This window comes from Nicotiana tabacum, chromosome 18, assembly GCF_000715075.1.
Source record: "Nicotiana tabacum cultivar K326 chromosome 18, ASM71507v2, whole genome shotgun sequence".
Classification (NCBI taxonomy): domain Eukaryota; kingdom Viridiplantae; phylum Streptophyta; class Magnoliopsida; order Solanales; family Solanaceae; genus Nicotiana; species Nicotiana tabacum.
This window is the reverse complement of record NC_134097.1, coordinates 90,865,146-90,881,255: the sequence shown is the minus strand read 5'-3', so window position 1 is coordinate 90,881,255 and position 16,110 is coordinate 90,865,146. Positions and strand designations below refer to the sequence as shown.

General features: G+C 30.4%; 2 protein-coding genes across 2 annotated transcripts; one reads left to right on the top strand and one right to left on the bottom strand.

Moving 5' to 3' along the window:
• Positions 1-8,574: 8,574 nt before the first annotated feature.
• On the bottom strand, positions 8,575-10,032 carry LOC107776793 (F-box/kelch-repeat protein At3g06240-like). Its single transcript, XM_016596717.2, has one exon. The coding sequence runs from the start codon at positions 9,937-9,939 to the stop codon at positions 8,668-8,670; it is 1,272 nt and encodes a 423-aa protein (XP_016452203.1). The 5' UTR covers positions 9,940-10,032; the 3' UTR covers positions 8,575-8,667.
• A 1,028-nt stretch (positions 10,033-11,060) lies between these two features.
• Positions 11,061-13,083, top strand: LOC107776794 (xyloglucan O-acetyltransferase 1-like). Its single transcript, XM_016596718.2, has 2 exons — positions 11,061-11,377; positions 11,775-13,083. The coding sequence occupies exons 1-2, from the start codon at positions 11,200-11,202 to the stop codon at positions 12,866-12,868; spliced, it is 1,272 nt and encodes a 423-aa protein (XP_016452204.1). The 5' UTR covers positions 11,061-11,199; the 3' UTR covers positions 12,869-13,083.
• Positions 13,084-16,110: the final 3,027 nt, after the last annotated feature.

The window sequence follows — 16,110 nt, the reverse complement described above, 5'->3', positions numbered from 1 at the left end:
ATAAAGCGATAAATTAAATTATAAATAAAGCGAATAATAATAAAGTAAATTCAAACCGTATGCCTGGAACAATTATAGCCTTGAAAAGTAAGTCTCACTCGAACTGGATGTAATTCAAATAATATCAAATACAGAAGAACAATTGCTTGCAGGAAGAAAATTATATTATAATACTTTGGGATGTGTGATACAATGTGTTTTACAAATAATCAGACCCCATTTATATAGTAGGGAAATCCTACTTTAGGTACAATTCTATAAAGAATAAAAATCTCATGATTTACTAATTAACCGGTATCTCGTTGATACATGCCGAGATTCCCGCTGTGATATCCGACCGGTTACGGATATTTTGGCCTTCTACTATCTGGTCCGACAATGTTTCCTCGAGCTCAAACGGAGTCGGGTCGATTCCTGGGTCATAGACTCGGTAATCTCGAAGATGGGTCTTCTAACCTCGTACCCTAGTTCGATAGAACCCGGAGTCGATCTTCAATTCATTACGTTTTAAGCCCGATCTGTCATGTAATAAATGAGCCCGATTTCGACCATATACAAATGCAAAAGCAAAAGCGGATAATTGAATCAAATAGTGATAAATAATTTAAGTACTTAATTAAAAATTAAATATTTTTAACATGAAATAAATTCTTGTACTTAGCAAAAGAAAACTATCAATCAAACTAGAATGTAAATGCAAAGAATTAGATTATTATAATAGCAAAGAACTGAACTAAAAATACAAACGACTATATGTACCATAAAATCTTAGAAACTTTATATAACAATATACATATATATAGGTGTAATAATAAATTAAAATAACTACTTTTATAGTCGGTTTGGTTCGGTTTTTCGGTTATCTATCTATAATTAAAAGCAGAAGACAAAAGCACCTCATGAAGCCAAATGGCAGAACAATAGAATGACACATGACATAATTAGTTATTAAATTAGTTATTGGTTATTCTTTTTAATTTAAATATATCTAAAAAATGAAAATAATTAAAAAAACTACCATATATATATATATATAGTTTTATATATATATATATATATATATATATTAATTGGTTACTTTAATTTAATTAATAAATATATATTTCTTATCTATATCTATATTAATAATTAACTATAATAAAAAAATAAAAATAAAAATATATAAAAAAATAACTACCCATTCAAATTGGGTGGGAGTAGTTTCAAGTTGGAAATTTTGAATTATTTTAAAATCAAAAAGAAAAAAAATAAAGCGAAAAAAAACAGAAGAAAAACTACCCATTCAAATCGGGGAATAGTTTCAAGTTGGAGTTTTAAAATAATTAAAATAAAAAAAGATATCTTATAATTAACTATAATAAAAAAACAAAAATATAAATATATAAGAAAATAACTACCCATTCAAATTGGTAGTTATTTTTAATTAATAATTAGTTATTGGTTATTATTTTTGAATTTAAATATATATAAAAAACAAACTATGATCAATTTTCGTCTGACTTTATAAGTACGTTTGATATTGGTTACTTTAATTGAATTAATAAATATAGATATCTTATAATTAACTATAATAAAAAAAAATCAAAATATAAATATATGTAAAAATAACTACTCATTCAAATTGGGTGGGATTAGTTTAAAGTTGGAGTTTTTAAATTATTTTAAAATACAAAAACAAAATAAAGCTATTAAAACAGAAGAAAAACTATCCATTCAAATCGGGGAATAGTTTCAAATTGGAGTTTTAAAATAATTAAAATAAAAAAAGATATCTTATAATTAACTATAATAAAAAAACAAAAATATAAATATATAAGAAAATAACTACCCATTCAAATTGGTAGTTATTTTTAATTAATAATTAGTTATTGGTTATTATTTTTGAATTTAAATATATATAAAAACAAAAATAAAAAAATACAAAACTACCATATATATATATATATATATATATTGGTTACTTTAATTGAATTAATAAATATAGATATCTTATAATTAACTATAATAAAAAAAATCAAAATATAAATATATGTAAAAATAACTACTCATTCAAATTGGGTGGGATTAGTTTAAAGTTGGAGTTTTTAAATTATTTTAAAATAAAAAAACAAAAAAGAAATTAAAAAAATAACAAAAAAAAAGAGAAGAAAAACAACTCATTCAAATCAGGGAGTAGTTTCAAGTTGGTGTTTTAAAATAATTTTAAAATAAAAATAAATATCTTATAATTAACTATAATAAAAAAAAGAAAATATAAATATATAAGAAAATAACTACCCATTCAAATTGGTAGTTATTTTTAATTAATAATTAGTTATTGGTTATTATTTTTGAATTTAAATATATATAAAAAACGAAAATAAAAAAAATACAAAACTACCAAATATATATATATATATATTTATGTGTGTGTGTGTGTGTGTGTGTGTGTGTATATATATATATATTGGTTACTTTATTTAAATTAATAAATATAGATATCTTATAATTAACTATAATATAAAAATAAAAATAAAAATATATAAAAAAAATAACTACCCATTCAAATTGGGTGGGAGTATTTTCAAGTTGGAGCTTTTAAATTATTTTTTTTAAAAAAGCAAAAAAAAAAAAGCTATAAAAAACGAAAAAAGAGAAGAAAAACTACCCATACAAATCGGGAGTAGTTTCAAATGTGAGATTTAAAATAAAAAACGAAATTAAAAAAATAACAAAAAAAAAGAGAAGAAAAACAACTCATTCAAATCAGGGAGTAGTTTCAAGTTGGTGTTTTAAAATAATTTTAAAATAAAAATAAATATCTTATAATTAACTATAATAAAAAAAAGAAAATATAAATATATAAGAAAATAACTACCCATTCAAATTGGTAGTTATTTTTAATTAATAATTAGTTATTGGTTATTATTTTTGAATTTAAATATATATAAAAAACGAAAATAAAAAAATACAAAACTACCAAATATATATATATATATATATATATATTGGTTACTTTATTTAAATTAATAAATATAGATATCTTATAATTAACTATAATATAAAAATAAAAATATAAATATATAAAAAAATAACTACCCATTCAAATTGGGTGGGAGTATTTTCAAGTTGGAGCTTTTAAATTATTTTTTAAAAAAAAGCAAAAAAAAAAAGCTATAAAAAACGAAAAAAATAGAAGAAAAACTACCCATCCAAATCGGGAGTAGTTTCAAATGTGAGATTTAAAATAAAAAACGAAATTAAAAAAATAATAAATTATCAATTCAAATTGGGGAGTAGTTTTAAGTTGGAGTTTTAAAATTATTTGAAAATAAAAAAACAAAAATAAAGAAATAAAAAAAACTTCAGAGAAAAATATTAAATAACGTAATATGCTAATGAAACTTTCTATTAACAATGTAGTAGCATTAAATATTTGAAAATATAATAAAGAAAAATACATAACAAAAAAGTTATTCGATGCGCTGCCTGTATAAGTCCTGTTAGTTTAACAAAGATTTTATTCACTAAAATTTAGATAATATTATTAAGAACAACAGAGTCTATATATTACTAAAAGGAGAGGAAAAAGCCCTTTCATTAAGCCAAGTGACAACCTAAAAAAAAGCCACATGACATAATTAGTTACTAAATTTATTATTTAGTTAATAATTAATTATTGGTTATTCTTTTTGAATTTAAATATATAAAAAAAACGAAAATAATAAAAAAATATATAAAACTACCATATATGTGAATATATTCATATATATATATATATATATATATATATTAATTGATTACTTTATTTGAATTAATAAATATAGATATCTTATAATTAACTATATAAAAAACGAAAATATAAATATAAAAAAAAAACTACCCATTCAAATTGGGTGGGAGTAGTTTCAAGTTGGAGTTTTTAAATTATTTTAAAATAAAAATAGATATCTTATAATTAACTATAATTAAAAAATGAAAATATAACTATATAAAAAAGTAACTACCCGTTCAAATTGGGTGAGAGTAGTTTCAAGTTGGAGTTTTAAAATTATTTTAAAATAAAAAAGCTAAAAAAAACGAAAAAAAGAGAAAAAAACTACCCATTCAAATTGGGGAGTAGTTCAAGTTGGAGTTTTAATATAAAAAACAAAATTAAAAAAATAATAAATTACCAATTCAAATTGGGAAGTAGTTTTAAGTTGGAGTTTTAAAATTATTTAAAAATAAAAAACAAAAATAAAGTAATAAAAAAAATTCAGAGAAAAATATTAAATAACGTAATATGCTAATGAAACTTTCTATTAACAAAGTAATAGTACTAAATATTGAAAGATATAATAAGAAAAATACATAACAAAAACGTTATTCGATGCGCTGCATGTATAAGTCCCGTTAGTTTAACATAGATTTTATTCACTAAAATTTAGATAATATTATTAAGAACAACAGAATAAAATTTAAAAAAAAATCAATAGTAATAAATTATATATCTTCTCATATATTACAAAAAGAAAGCGAATACTAAATATTATTTAATATAATAAAGAAAAATAGAACAAAAAAGTTATTCACTGACTATATAAGTACGTTTGATTTAATAGAGATTTCATTATTGGGTATATCGTATTGACAAACAAGATGACAATTGAATTTTATTAAAGCAATACGATCTAATAGGATCAAACAAGCCTGATCATAATTTAATTTAATTAATATTTTTTAATATTGACCGCGCATCGCGCGGGTACAACTACTAATTTTATTAAAATCAAAACCAAACCAAATTTAATCGGTTTTTAAAATTCAAAACTAAAACCAAACTAAACTTAAAAAGTATGGATTTTTTTAATCGATTTAGGGTTTGATTCCGTTATTCGTTTTTTATGAACAACCCTAATTTTACTGATGAATCTTTTACTAGTATTAAATAAAACAATATCCCTGCCTTTTCTTTGCCCCACTTTCCTTGCCAAACGCACCACACTTTTTTCCACCAACTCTCTCCTCTCCTCCAATTTCTCCCTGCTTGAAGTTTGCTTGCTGAAGAGACACCAAAGATGGCTGATTTTGGGAACAATCTCATCAAAAATATAATACGAACTCGTAAGTATATATGATAAATATCTGTGATTGATCTGATTTTTTTCTAAATCATGAGTGACTTGCATTTATCGTCTTTGATGGTGTTAATGGCAGTTATTATGGCTCCAGTCTATACTACAGCAGGTTACATTGCATACAGAACTGGACGCTGGTACACTTCCTCTTATCTCTGATTTACTTTGCTTTATAAAGAAACCACACTTTTTTTGCAGAACAACAAGTTGGGTTTTCTTGGTCCTTAATTATTCATATTTTTGGTTACGATTTTCATGGTATCTGATTAAATATAATAATTTGACTCTGTATGTAGTTATTATATGCTATATTGTTCCATTTATTTAATTTGCGAAGTACTCTCACAACTTTATTAAGGAATTGCTTACTGTTAAATCATGTTGTACTCAGTTTCAAAGGATGTGGTACAGTGGATGAGACTGTTTTTTACTTAATAAGAGGTTTCGAGTTCGAGCCCTGGGTATGAAAAAATCCTTGGTAGGGAGCGCTTACGCCCGAATGGGCCCCTACGCGGCGCGAATCCGGATATAATCGTACTCCAATGCGGGTACCGAACACCGGATGGGAAACCAAAAAAATCATGATGTACTCTATCTTTGTTATAATTTTATGTGATATTAATTGTTTGATGATATGAAAAAAATAAAGACTTTTGAAATTTATAATTTTAAATAGATCGTAACCATAAATCATAATATCAATTAAAGGTAGGCGTGAAAATTGAAACTTAAATTATTTCAAAAAGATAAAAGATGTCGTTCATTTGATAAATTAAAAAGAAAGGTGTGAGGGGAGCAATTACTTATGTTCACCGAGTATGAAATCATCGTTATAGAAAACAGGGTAAGAAATTTTTCGATACAAATTCAGATTAATCGTGCCTCAAAGTAGGTACTGGGTACTGAACACTGAATGGAAATCTCGGGAGAAAATGTTAGACTTAGTTGGTAGTATGAGTTATACTTGATATATATATATATAGAACTTGACCATGGTTTGAGTAAGTGGTTGATATCAAGGACAAAGAGATTCTTCTAAGAGCCCCCTATTAAACCAGTCCGTTCAACGTGCCAGCTCCTTTAGATCTTGACTTGAGCCACATGGATTCTTATACTGACAACTTTTCCTATTCTCTCTTTTCCTATAGTATTTATTTTATAATAAACTTGCACCCTAATATCTGTAATATATAACCTGTCAGTTTATACATTAAAATTAATTCCTTTTACTAATATACTTGTATTATTTGTAATACCAAAAATCTCTTAAATTGTTCAAGAAAAACTACGTTGGGGGACAGATGAAAAATGAACTAAGAGTTTGCGCCAACCACAAAAAGGCTGGGAGAATTACTTATGCAATATATAGGAGTATGTCTAATAGTAGTAATAAAATTAAAAAATTCAACAAAGTAGCGTAACATCGCTTTGCTCAACATGCATTCGCCCCTTTTTAAATAGTGGACAGTCTCTCATTAAAGTAAAATTTGTGACTCTTAGTGCAATGTCATATTTGTTTATAGTCCCTTTATTTGATTGGTGCAATTCGTCTCGTGGCAGGTTTTATAATCATGAAATGAGGAGGCTCGCTATAGTGAGGTATGATCCAACATTATATTCAGTATCTTAAGCTATGTTTGAAATTGGAATCTCCCTCACTAAAAATTTACGTAAACCACAACAAAAAAAAATACAGGGAGGATTATATTCATCATCTTATATTTTTTTGGCCACATATTAAGTAGGTCAATTTTTTTGATGAAAAATTTATGATAGTGTCTTCTTACTTTTATTCTGTTACTATTTTCATAGTGCTGAGGAGACGGGATGGATGGGAAGATCAAAGAACAACGATCAACCATCCAAATCGCGCCCTTTCTGGATGTGGAGGTGATTGCTTGTTTTTGGCAATATAATTACCTATTGTTCCAAATGTGATATTTTTCTTCAACAATGATTTGGAATTACTACATACTTCATCCAAGTTTTCGTTATTCAATTATATACCTTACAATGTGTGTACTTTCCCCCCTCATCAATTATAGTATTGCTGTTCGCTGAAATTATAATAAATTATGTTAGATGGACCTTTTTAGAAAACTACCATTTATATTGTCCATGTTAAAAAAAAATGAGAAAAATAGCCCCCGCTAGAATTTTAAAGCACGTTACCAGAATTTTCAGCCACAATGCTAATAATTCCAATAGCGTGCTTCAAAATTTTGATAGTGTGCTTTATTCTTGGGCGAGGCTATTTTTCCCAAAAAAAAATTAACGGGGTCAAAATTTAAAAGGTAGCACTAAATAATCCTATTGTGCAAATCACCCATAGATTGGACCTAAAGGTGGCACAATTTATGATTCCCAAATGTGATCGGAGAAGAATTAGGACCCGTTTGGCCATAGATTTTACCAAAATAAATTTGGGTTTTATTTGCCAAATACATGTTTGTCCATAAATTTTGGCTACATTTTGGCAAAATCTCAAACCCCAAAACCAGCTCAAAATATCACTATTATATTTTTTAAAAATTACCCCAAACTTTTGTATTTTATAAAAAAGTCCACCATTTGAGAAATTCAAAAATAGCCAGATTTATAACTGGTCGTTCAAAAATAGCCTAGTTTCAAAAGTAATCTAAATTTAGCCACTTTTCATATAAAGATAAATGTGAGTGAAAACATTGTTCAAAATCCAGAAAATACGCCAGCATATTATACTGGAGTTCCAGCATAAGTACACTAGAACTCCAGCATAATATACTGGAGTTCCAGTAAGTATACCAGTATAATATACTGGAGTTTGGAGCACCGGTTCTCCAGTCTCCAATATATTATACCGGAGTCAGCAAAGTATACCGGTCCAGCATAATATGCTGGAGTTCATACACAGGTGCACCGAACTCCAGTATATTATGCTGGACCGGTCTCTGTTGTAGCAAAATAGTGGCTATTTTTGATTGACTTCGTAAACGCTGGCTATTTTTGAATGACCAGTCCGAAAACTGGCTATACCGTGCTATTTTTACATTATTTTGGAACAATGTTGCTTCGTCTTCTCGGTTATCTGATAATGTATCACGTAGTTCATTATAAAAATGATAATTTTGTACCAAATTTATTTATGTTCAGGACTATGGTATTGTTAGGCATTTGTGATGGTTTTTAGAACTTGTGGGTTTAAGTCATGTTTCATGTTTTTCCAAAATAAATTTGGAAAATATGTTTTGAAAACTGATGTCCAAACACATTTTCATCTTCAAATTAAACTTTACCCAAATCAGATTTTTTAAAATAAATTTGGAAATTTATGGCCAAACGCTAGGTAGAGGAGGGGACTTTGCTCATCAACTGTGTTTCCAGTACTACTTTTTGAGATGCTCGAACACAAGACTCAATACTAAGGTATTTCAAAGTGATCTAAAGCATGAGTACTTGATCTTACGAAAAGAAAGAAAAGTCCATAAATCCAACACTCAATTTCACTAATTAATGTAATTGCAACAACATTAATCCTAAAATACAACGTAATTGCCCTGACAACATACTACTTAACAAAGAAATTATCTCATAGGATGCGACAATTATTGTCTTGCTTACCACCTACTTCCTTGGTTTCCTTATTGCTAGTTGTATCTTCTTGCTTTCCAACTGCCTCTATTTCCATGTTAGCAATTTTAACCTCAGGTTCAGCTTGAGTAGTTGGCTCAACCACAACTGGTTCAACCCAAACCAAACTCTCCATATAAGAAGTCACATAAGGAACTCCTATTCCATTTGCCCAAATACCAAAATCCTCAAACTCTTCATTTTTCGGATCATATAAAAACACATTCTTATTTATATACACAATTGCCTCTGCATCACCTTCCAACACTCGCAATGGAATTATAGGACCAGACAACTCTTCGTCCAACCTTGTCACATACAATTTGGTCCATGTCTCTTCGACCGCGTACTCTTTCATTAACCATACCTCGATATCTAGACAGTTATCGACGGACGAACTCGATTTTGCACAAACAGAGAGCGATCCGTGCAACGGACTAATACAATTGGCTTCTCGTTCGTGAGGATTTGGCAACCAAAATTCCTGGAAAACCTCTTTAGCCACATTGAATGAAAGTATAGGCAATCTCCTAGGCCTAATTTTGCCGAATTCGCGCTGCGTTAGCCAATGTATGCATCCGTTGAAAAAAACCGTGTCTCCACGAGCATAATAATATTGTGAAGGAAAACAATCACCAATCTTTTTCCATGAATCTTGTTTTAAGCTGTAGACCTCAACCTCAGACCATTGTTTCTTTTCGTTTTTTAATCTATCGTCAATGTAAGTAATTTTTACCAATTTGTGATCAGTCGTACCGTCAAAACCGAATCCGAAATTCGGAGACTGCCTTTGACGTTCTGGAGAGAAAGTAGAATCAGGCAACGTCCTGCATTTTCTCATTGAAGGATTCCATAAATTGATTTCTTTTTTACCATGCAAGAAATTTGTAAGGTAACAAATTAAACCGTTACAATAGCCAACCAAGACGTACGTGCATGGCTTAGTGTTAGTTATAGGGAAACCAGGATGAATAAGCTCCTCACTTGGACTACCAGCGTAACACCAAGATCTAAGACCTTCGTTTGGATATAATTGATACACAATTTGGAAAAGTTTCAATTTTCTGCTAACGATTTCCATGTTAATTCGATGCGCGTTCATGAAAATTGGATCGTCGATTAGGGAGCACCAGGATTTACAGACAGATCTAAATCGAGCAAGAGCTTCCACGGATAAGTGCACTAGAATCTTGCTGATGATTTTTTGATCTGTGAATAATGATTTCTCCATTTAATTAAACACTGTTGATGGCTACATATGGTAGGAACTCTTATGGTAAAATCAAAGGGCTGTAACCCAATATGTGATCATGCAAAAAGAAGCTTAGTGGACAAATCCTAAGAAAGCTGTGAGAATACTGGTTTTGCTGAATTTTAGCTTTCTTCGTTGAGTTATTATTAAGATAAGTTTGGGCAAATGTTTCTTGAAATCCATTATGTAGGGCTATCATATTTATTTCTTGTCGTATGACAAATGTAAGGGAGACGATACTTATAATTTGCTAATTCATTATATACCAAAACAATTACCCTTTTGGGGGAAATTGGTAATTATTTGACAAAAAATATTAAAAATAGTTAAAAGGACATATATTCTATATTGCTTATTTATTAATTTGCGTCAAACTATCTTAAAATTTGTTTGCACACTCGTTTCATTTATCAGGTAAGTACGGGTGAATCTTTAACAAATATTAAAATAATTAGTAACTTGATAAAAATAGTATACCTACCATGCTTTCACGAGTTAAAGTTCATTGAAATTATAAAAAAAATAATTACACTATTAATGTGTAAAAACTCAAATTCATTAATTCTTATAAACTTCCAAAACACAGAAAAATTCAACCACCTAAACAACATTGTTCAAATATTTCCATATCATTCACATGATAACAATTGATTTAATTTATATTTTTTATGTTCAAATACTTGCACTTCTAATTTAAATTGTATTACTGTACAACAACAACAATATATCCAGTATTTATCTCACACTGTGTGGTCTGGGAGGGTAGTGTGTGCGCAGACCTTACCCCTACCTTGTGAGGATAGGGAGGTTATTTCCAATAGACCCTCGGCTCAAGATAGTATAAGTACCACATTATTGTATTACATAATATATTTTATTACCATGTTTCACTCCCTTATTGCTGTTTTTTTATCCTTTATTTAAGTATCTTAATTAGGAAAAATGTGTACTTTAAAATTTCCAATACATGAAAAAGGGATGGAAAAGGTAGCTGCACCACTTGTTTGAAGACAACAGCTCACCACGAAAGGAAATGAAGTAAAAGTAAAAATTTGGTTGGCCAACCAAATAAAATGGGATCCTCGACGCCACTTTGACTAAATCCTCCCACAAAATTAGAGCTCTCTTTTTCAACCAAAAAAAAAAAATCTTTTTCTCCTATCAACAATGCATTGATCCTCTGTTATGTAAAAAATTCTTTAAGGGAAAAGGAAGAAAGTTTAAGGTTAGGAATGAGAAATGGATACAATTAGTCCATTCAAAGACCAACCTCATCATTTTCCCTTGAGGAAGTTATTACTTTTGGCTTTGTATGCTCTTCTCCCTATAATACTTCTATTTCACTTAATTGGACCTCTCTCTCTTTCTCAAACTAAACATTCACTAATCATCACCACCTCTTCAACTCCATCAAAAGGTACATTATGAACATGCCATTTTTTCCTTATATATAGACATATTTGTGATGGAATATTTACAACAACATACCCAATATTATCCCACATCGCGAAATCTGGAGAGGGTATTGTATACGCAGACCTTACTCCTACCTTGTGAAGATAGAAATGTTATTTCCAATAGACTCTCGGCTCAAAAAAGCATAAGCACCACATTATTTATGACGAATAAACCCAATTATATGGCGATATTCATTAATAGGAATGAAAATCGTGAAGATGACGCTGAAATTTTGTGAAGGATTGATCCCTCCTTTACATATATTTGTTCTTTCTTGTAATACATGTTTCCAAGATTTGCATACACATTTGTTGATAATGTTTTTACATCAATTTTTTTTTTTTTTTTTTTGGCAGAAGTGGGAAATGATAATGTGGAAAATTCATGTGACTATAGTGATGGTAAGTGGGTTCATGACAAATTAGGTCCTTTGTATACAAAATGTGGTACAGTAAAAGAAGGACAAAATTGCATACCTCATGGAAGACCTGATAAAGGCTATCTTTATTGGAAATGGAAGCCAAAAAATTGTCAACTTCCCAGGTTTGACCCAAAATTATTTCTTCAAATTCTCAAGAACAAGAATTTAGCCTTTGTTGGTGATTCATTAGCAAGAAATCAATTGGAGTCATTACTTTGTATGTTAGCCACAGCTAGTCCTCCTACTTTAGTCTTCAGTCATGGTGAGGATAATAAGTTTAGGAAATGGCATTTTCCTTCACATAATGTGAATGTATCAATATATTGGTCACCTTTTCTTGTTAAAGGTATAGAAAAATCAGACAAGAAAAACTACAATACTTTGTTCTTGGACTCTGTGGATGAGAAATGGGCTTCTGATTTAGGGCAACTGGATATGATTGTTTTATCAGTAGGACATTGGTTCTTGCATTCAGCAGTGTATTATTATGGAGACTCAGTACTAGGTTGTCATTACTGTTCTGGTCAGAATTACACTGAAATTGGATTTTATGATGTTTATGGCAAGGCGTACCGGACTACTCTTAACACAATAATTGAGAGGAGAGGCAATAATAATAATAAGGGTAATAGAGGAATACTTGATGTGATTGTGACAACATTTTCACCAGCACATTTTGAAGGAGAATGGGACAAGTTAGGAGCATGTCCTAAAACACAGCCTTATAATCCAGAGGAGAAAAAGCTCGAATGGATGGACGAGCAGATGAGAGAAACAGCTATAAATCAAGTGAATGTTGCGAAAAAGGAAGCTGAGAATTTGTCTAATGTTAGAATTGAAGCAGTGGATGTGACAAAATTAGCATTACTAAGGCCAGATGGTCATCCTGGACCTTATATGCATCCCTTTCCATTTGCTAATGGGATCGAAGAACGCGTACAGAATGACTGTGTTCATTGGTGTTTGCCAGGTCCTATTGATACATGGAATGAGATTTTACTGCAAGTGATCAAGAATTGGACAGGTTAATTTAGTAAACAATGTTTACTATATATGACCTCTGTGGTATTTTTTCCAGATTTCTGCCCATTGGGTGTTTTTGTATTCCCAAGAAAGAGGCTATCAATGACCATTAGAGTTTATTAAAATGTGTTTCTTTCTATTTGCTAGGACAGAAAAATGTGAATGCATAGATGATTTGATTTTGAAGAAATGTAGAATCTAGATCTTTGGTCTGTCTATTATGACTTATTTGCAATTAAGCCTCTGATTTGTAATCTATTCAATTCATGTTAGCAAATATGTATTACTGTAGTAAATAATAAAACCAATAAACTTTCTGAAAATAGAAACAACAACAGAAAGTTAGTAGGAACACTATGTCAAAATAATATTTGAAAAATAATGTCGGAATAAATCGAGTCCATTGAATACACAGTGTGTCCTTAAGGAAATTATTCCTCTCAAGTACCAGAGGTGCTGGAATATATCCTCCTAGTATAGAACAATTTAACTCACCGGAGTATTGATACCAAAAACGCTGATGAACAACGAACCACTCGAAGGCTGTAAAACACACTGAAGATGAAGAAGAAGAAGAAGATTTCGTATGGAAAGATTCTGGGATTCAAAGCATATTTATAGACTTTCTGGCGCTGTTTCTGAAAAGGTTTACAATCCAAAACGAACACAGTGCCAGAAAGTCTATAAATATGCTTTGAATCCAAGAATCTTTCCTTACGAAATCATCTTCTTCTTCTTCTTCTTCTTCTTCTTCTTCTTCTTCTTCTTCTTCTTCTTCTTCTTCTTCTTCTTCTTCTTCAGTGTGTTTTACAGCCTTCGAGTGGTTCGCTGTTCATCAGCGTTTTTGGTACTAACACGCCGATGAACAGCGAACCACTCGAAGGCTGTAAAACACACTGAAGAAGAAGAAGAAGAAGAAGAAGAAGAAGAAGAAGAAGATTTCGTAATGAAAGATTCTGGGATTCAAAACATATTTATAGACTTTCTGGCACTGTTTCTGAAAAGGTTTACAATCCAAAAAAATTAATCAATCAATCTTTGATCAAATCTGAAGTCAAGCGAGCAACGATGATGATGGCGCGAGGCTTGCCTTCTTCTTGACTCTTTAAGAGCTAGAAGAAGAGCAATTGTATATATATACCCTCAAAAGTCTTTTCTTTCTCTAATATGGGACAATGTCCATTTGCCAATGAGGGAAACTCAAATATTTTATTTTCCTTCCATTTCTCATTCATTATCTTTTAAGCTAAACCAAGCTTAAAAAGCCCAACAGTTCACCATAACTATAAGTTGGTAACATTTTAATACCATGACACATTGTTGTTTTCCTTAATATTCTAAACTGCATGTTGTCAAACAAGTGAGTTACAAAATAAACTGCAGCTCAATTAATTTAATCTGGTCGAACTTTTTGTGTTACCGCACATGAGAATTTAACCTTTGTGGCTTGAGCATTAACAATGCTGTAGAGTTAGAACTCCCTTCTCGAACCCCACTTCTAAGGAAATTTAAGAAGAAAGAAATAGGCAAACATCAGACACTCTACTGTGGGCTGTAGTGTGTTCTATAGAATCCAAATAATAATCCGACCTCCCAAATTCTCTGACGAAGCGTTAACTTGTTGGTTGTTTGGAAGAACTTTGATGCAGGTGTCACGGTTAGTAAACTGTATTTGTAAAATAATACTGGAGAAAATAAAATAACATAAACAGAAATATAAACGAAACAAAGTTAATCTCAACCCACTGAATTAACAGTGTTTCCTTAAGGAATTTAATCTCCTCCTAGTATCCAAGGTTATGAATTATTTCCTCCCAGGATAGAACGAATTACACACTAGTATAATGGTATTTTAAACCCCAGTGTTTCAGCGAACACAAAGCTCGGTAGCAAATCACACTTACTGTTGCTTTCTTTGAAGTTAAAACAATGCAGAAGGAGGAGGAGAAACTCAGAAAATCGTATGGAAATTCTGAGAGAATGGACTTGTATTTATAGCCAATGTTGGCCTAAAAACGGAAGAGGTGCAACTCTTCAGAATGGTTGGTTTTACAAAATGGCCATAGCATAAATGCCATAATATAAATGGCTATTTACAAAAACAAAAAACGAAAAAATGGAAAATGGTTGGATTTATTATTAATATTATTGGATTTAATAGTAGTGTTAATATTTACTATTAACAAATAAATTTGGTCCAAAAGATTAATCAATCAATCGATCATTTGACCAAATCCAAATCCGAAGCTGAAGCCGAGCCGAGCGACGACGACAGCGCGAGGCTTGCCTTCTTCCCAACTCTTTAAGAGCTAGAAGGAGAGCAACTGCTTATATAACCATAAAAAATATCTTCATCTTCCAATATGGGACATTGTCCCTTCATCAAGGAGGGAATCTCAAATGAAACTCAAATATTTCATTTTTCCTCCATTTATCATTCACCAACTTTTAAGCATTAATATAATTAAAAAACCCAACAATCCCCCACATAAATGGGGAATGGCTATATCACGGAAATATGCATGAAAAACTGTGTGATTCGCAAGCAAGGATTAATTGCATCTGGATAAGTAGGTTTCCCTTTGAACTTTCCGTAATAAACTTATGTCGGATATACTCGGTCAATCGGTAGATTTGATATTTTTGAACTGTCGAACTTTGGTGTATACCTAGATAGCCATAAGTATACAACCAACCCTTAACCGTCTTTGGTTCTCATTGTTGTATTCGTTTCAGCCATGAACACCGCCTGGTTTCATAAGTGCGTAGAGAACTGGCCTTACAAATTCTCCTTGAAGCGGCTAACACTTCACACTTATATAGGTGATTCCTAAATGTGCCATCCCATAAATACACTATTTGATATACTCCGTATCAAATTTAGAAATCATTAAAAAGCCTTAAAGTTTTATCCTTGGTACTGAACATTGTCTCATCACGAGAATGGATCAAAATTGTAGTTGACAATGTTGAATCGTCATTAATGACTTTGTTTGATCTCCTTGAACCTAGATCTTGGGATCTCAATTCTTCTAGGTAGAGTTACTGCCACAATGACTTGTTCTCGGCCATAGTCTCATTCCCCTTGATGATTTCTCAACTACCTCTCTAGTTAGGCCTTTTGTAAGTGGATCCTACACATTATCACTTGACTTTACATAGTCAATCGTGATAATTCCTCTAGTAATTGCCTAACAGTTTTATGTCTTAGTCTTATATGACGAGATTTATCGTTATACATAACGCTC

What these genes read in the sequence shown, in the direction of transcription:
- LOC107776793 (XM_016596717.2), bottom strand. Translation starts at nt 9,939, where the DNA reads ATGGAGAAATCATTATTCACAGATCAAAAAATCATCAGCAAGATTCTA.
- LOC107776794 (XM_016596718.2), top strand. Translation starts at nt 11,200, where the DNA reads ATGGATACAATTAGTCCATTCAAAGACCAACCTCATCATTTTCCCTTG. An exon ending in CTCTTCAACTCCATCAAAAG is followed by an intron (nt 11,378 to 11,774) that starts GTACATTATGAA and finishes TTTTTTTGGCAG; the next exon opens with AAGTGGGAAATGATAATGTG.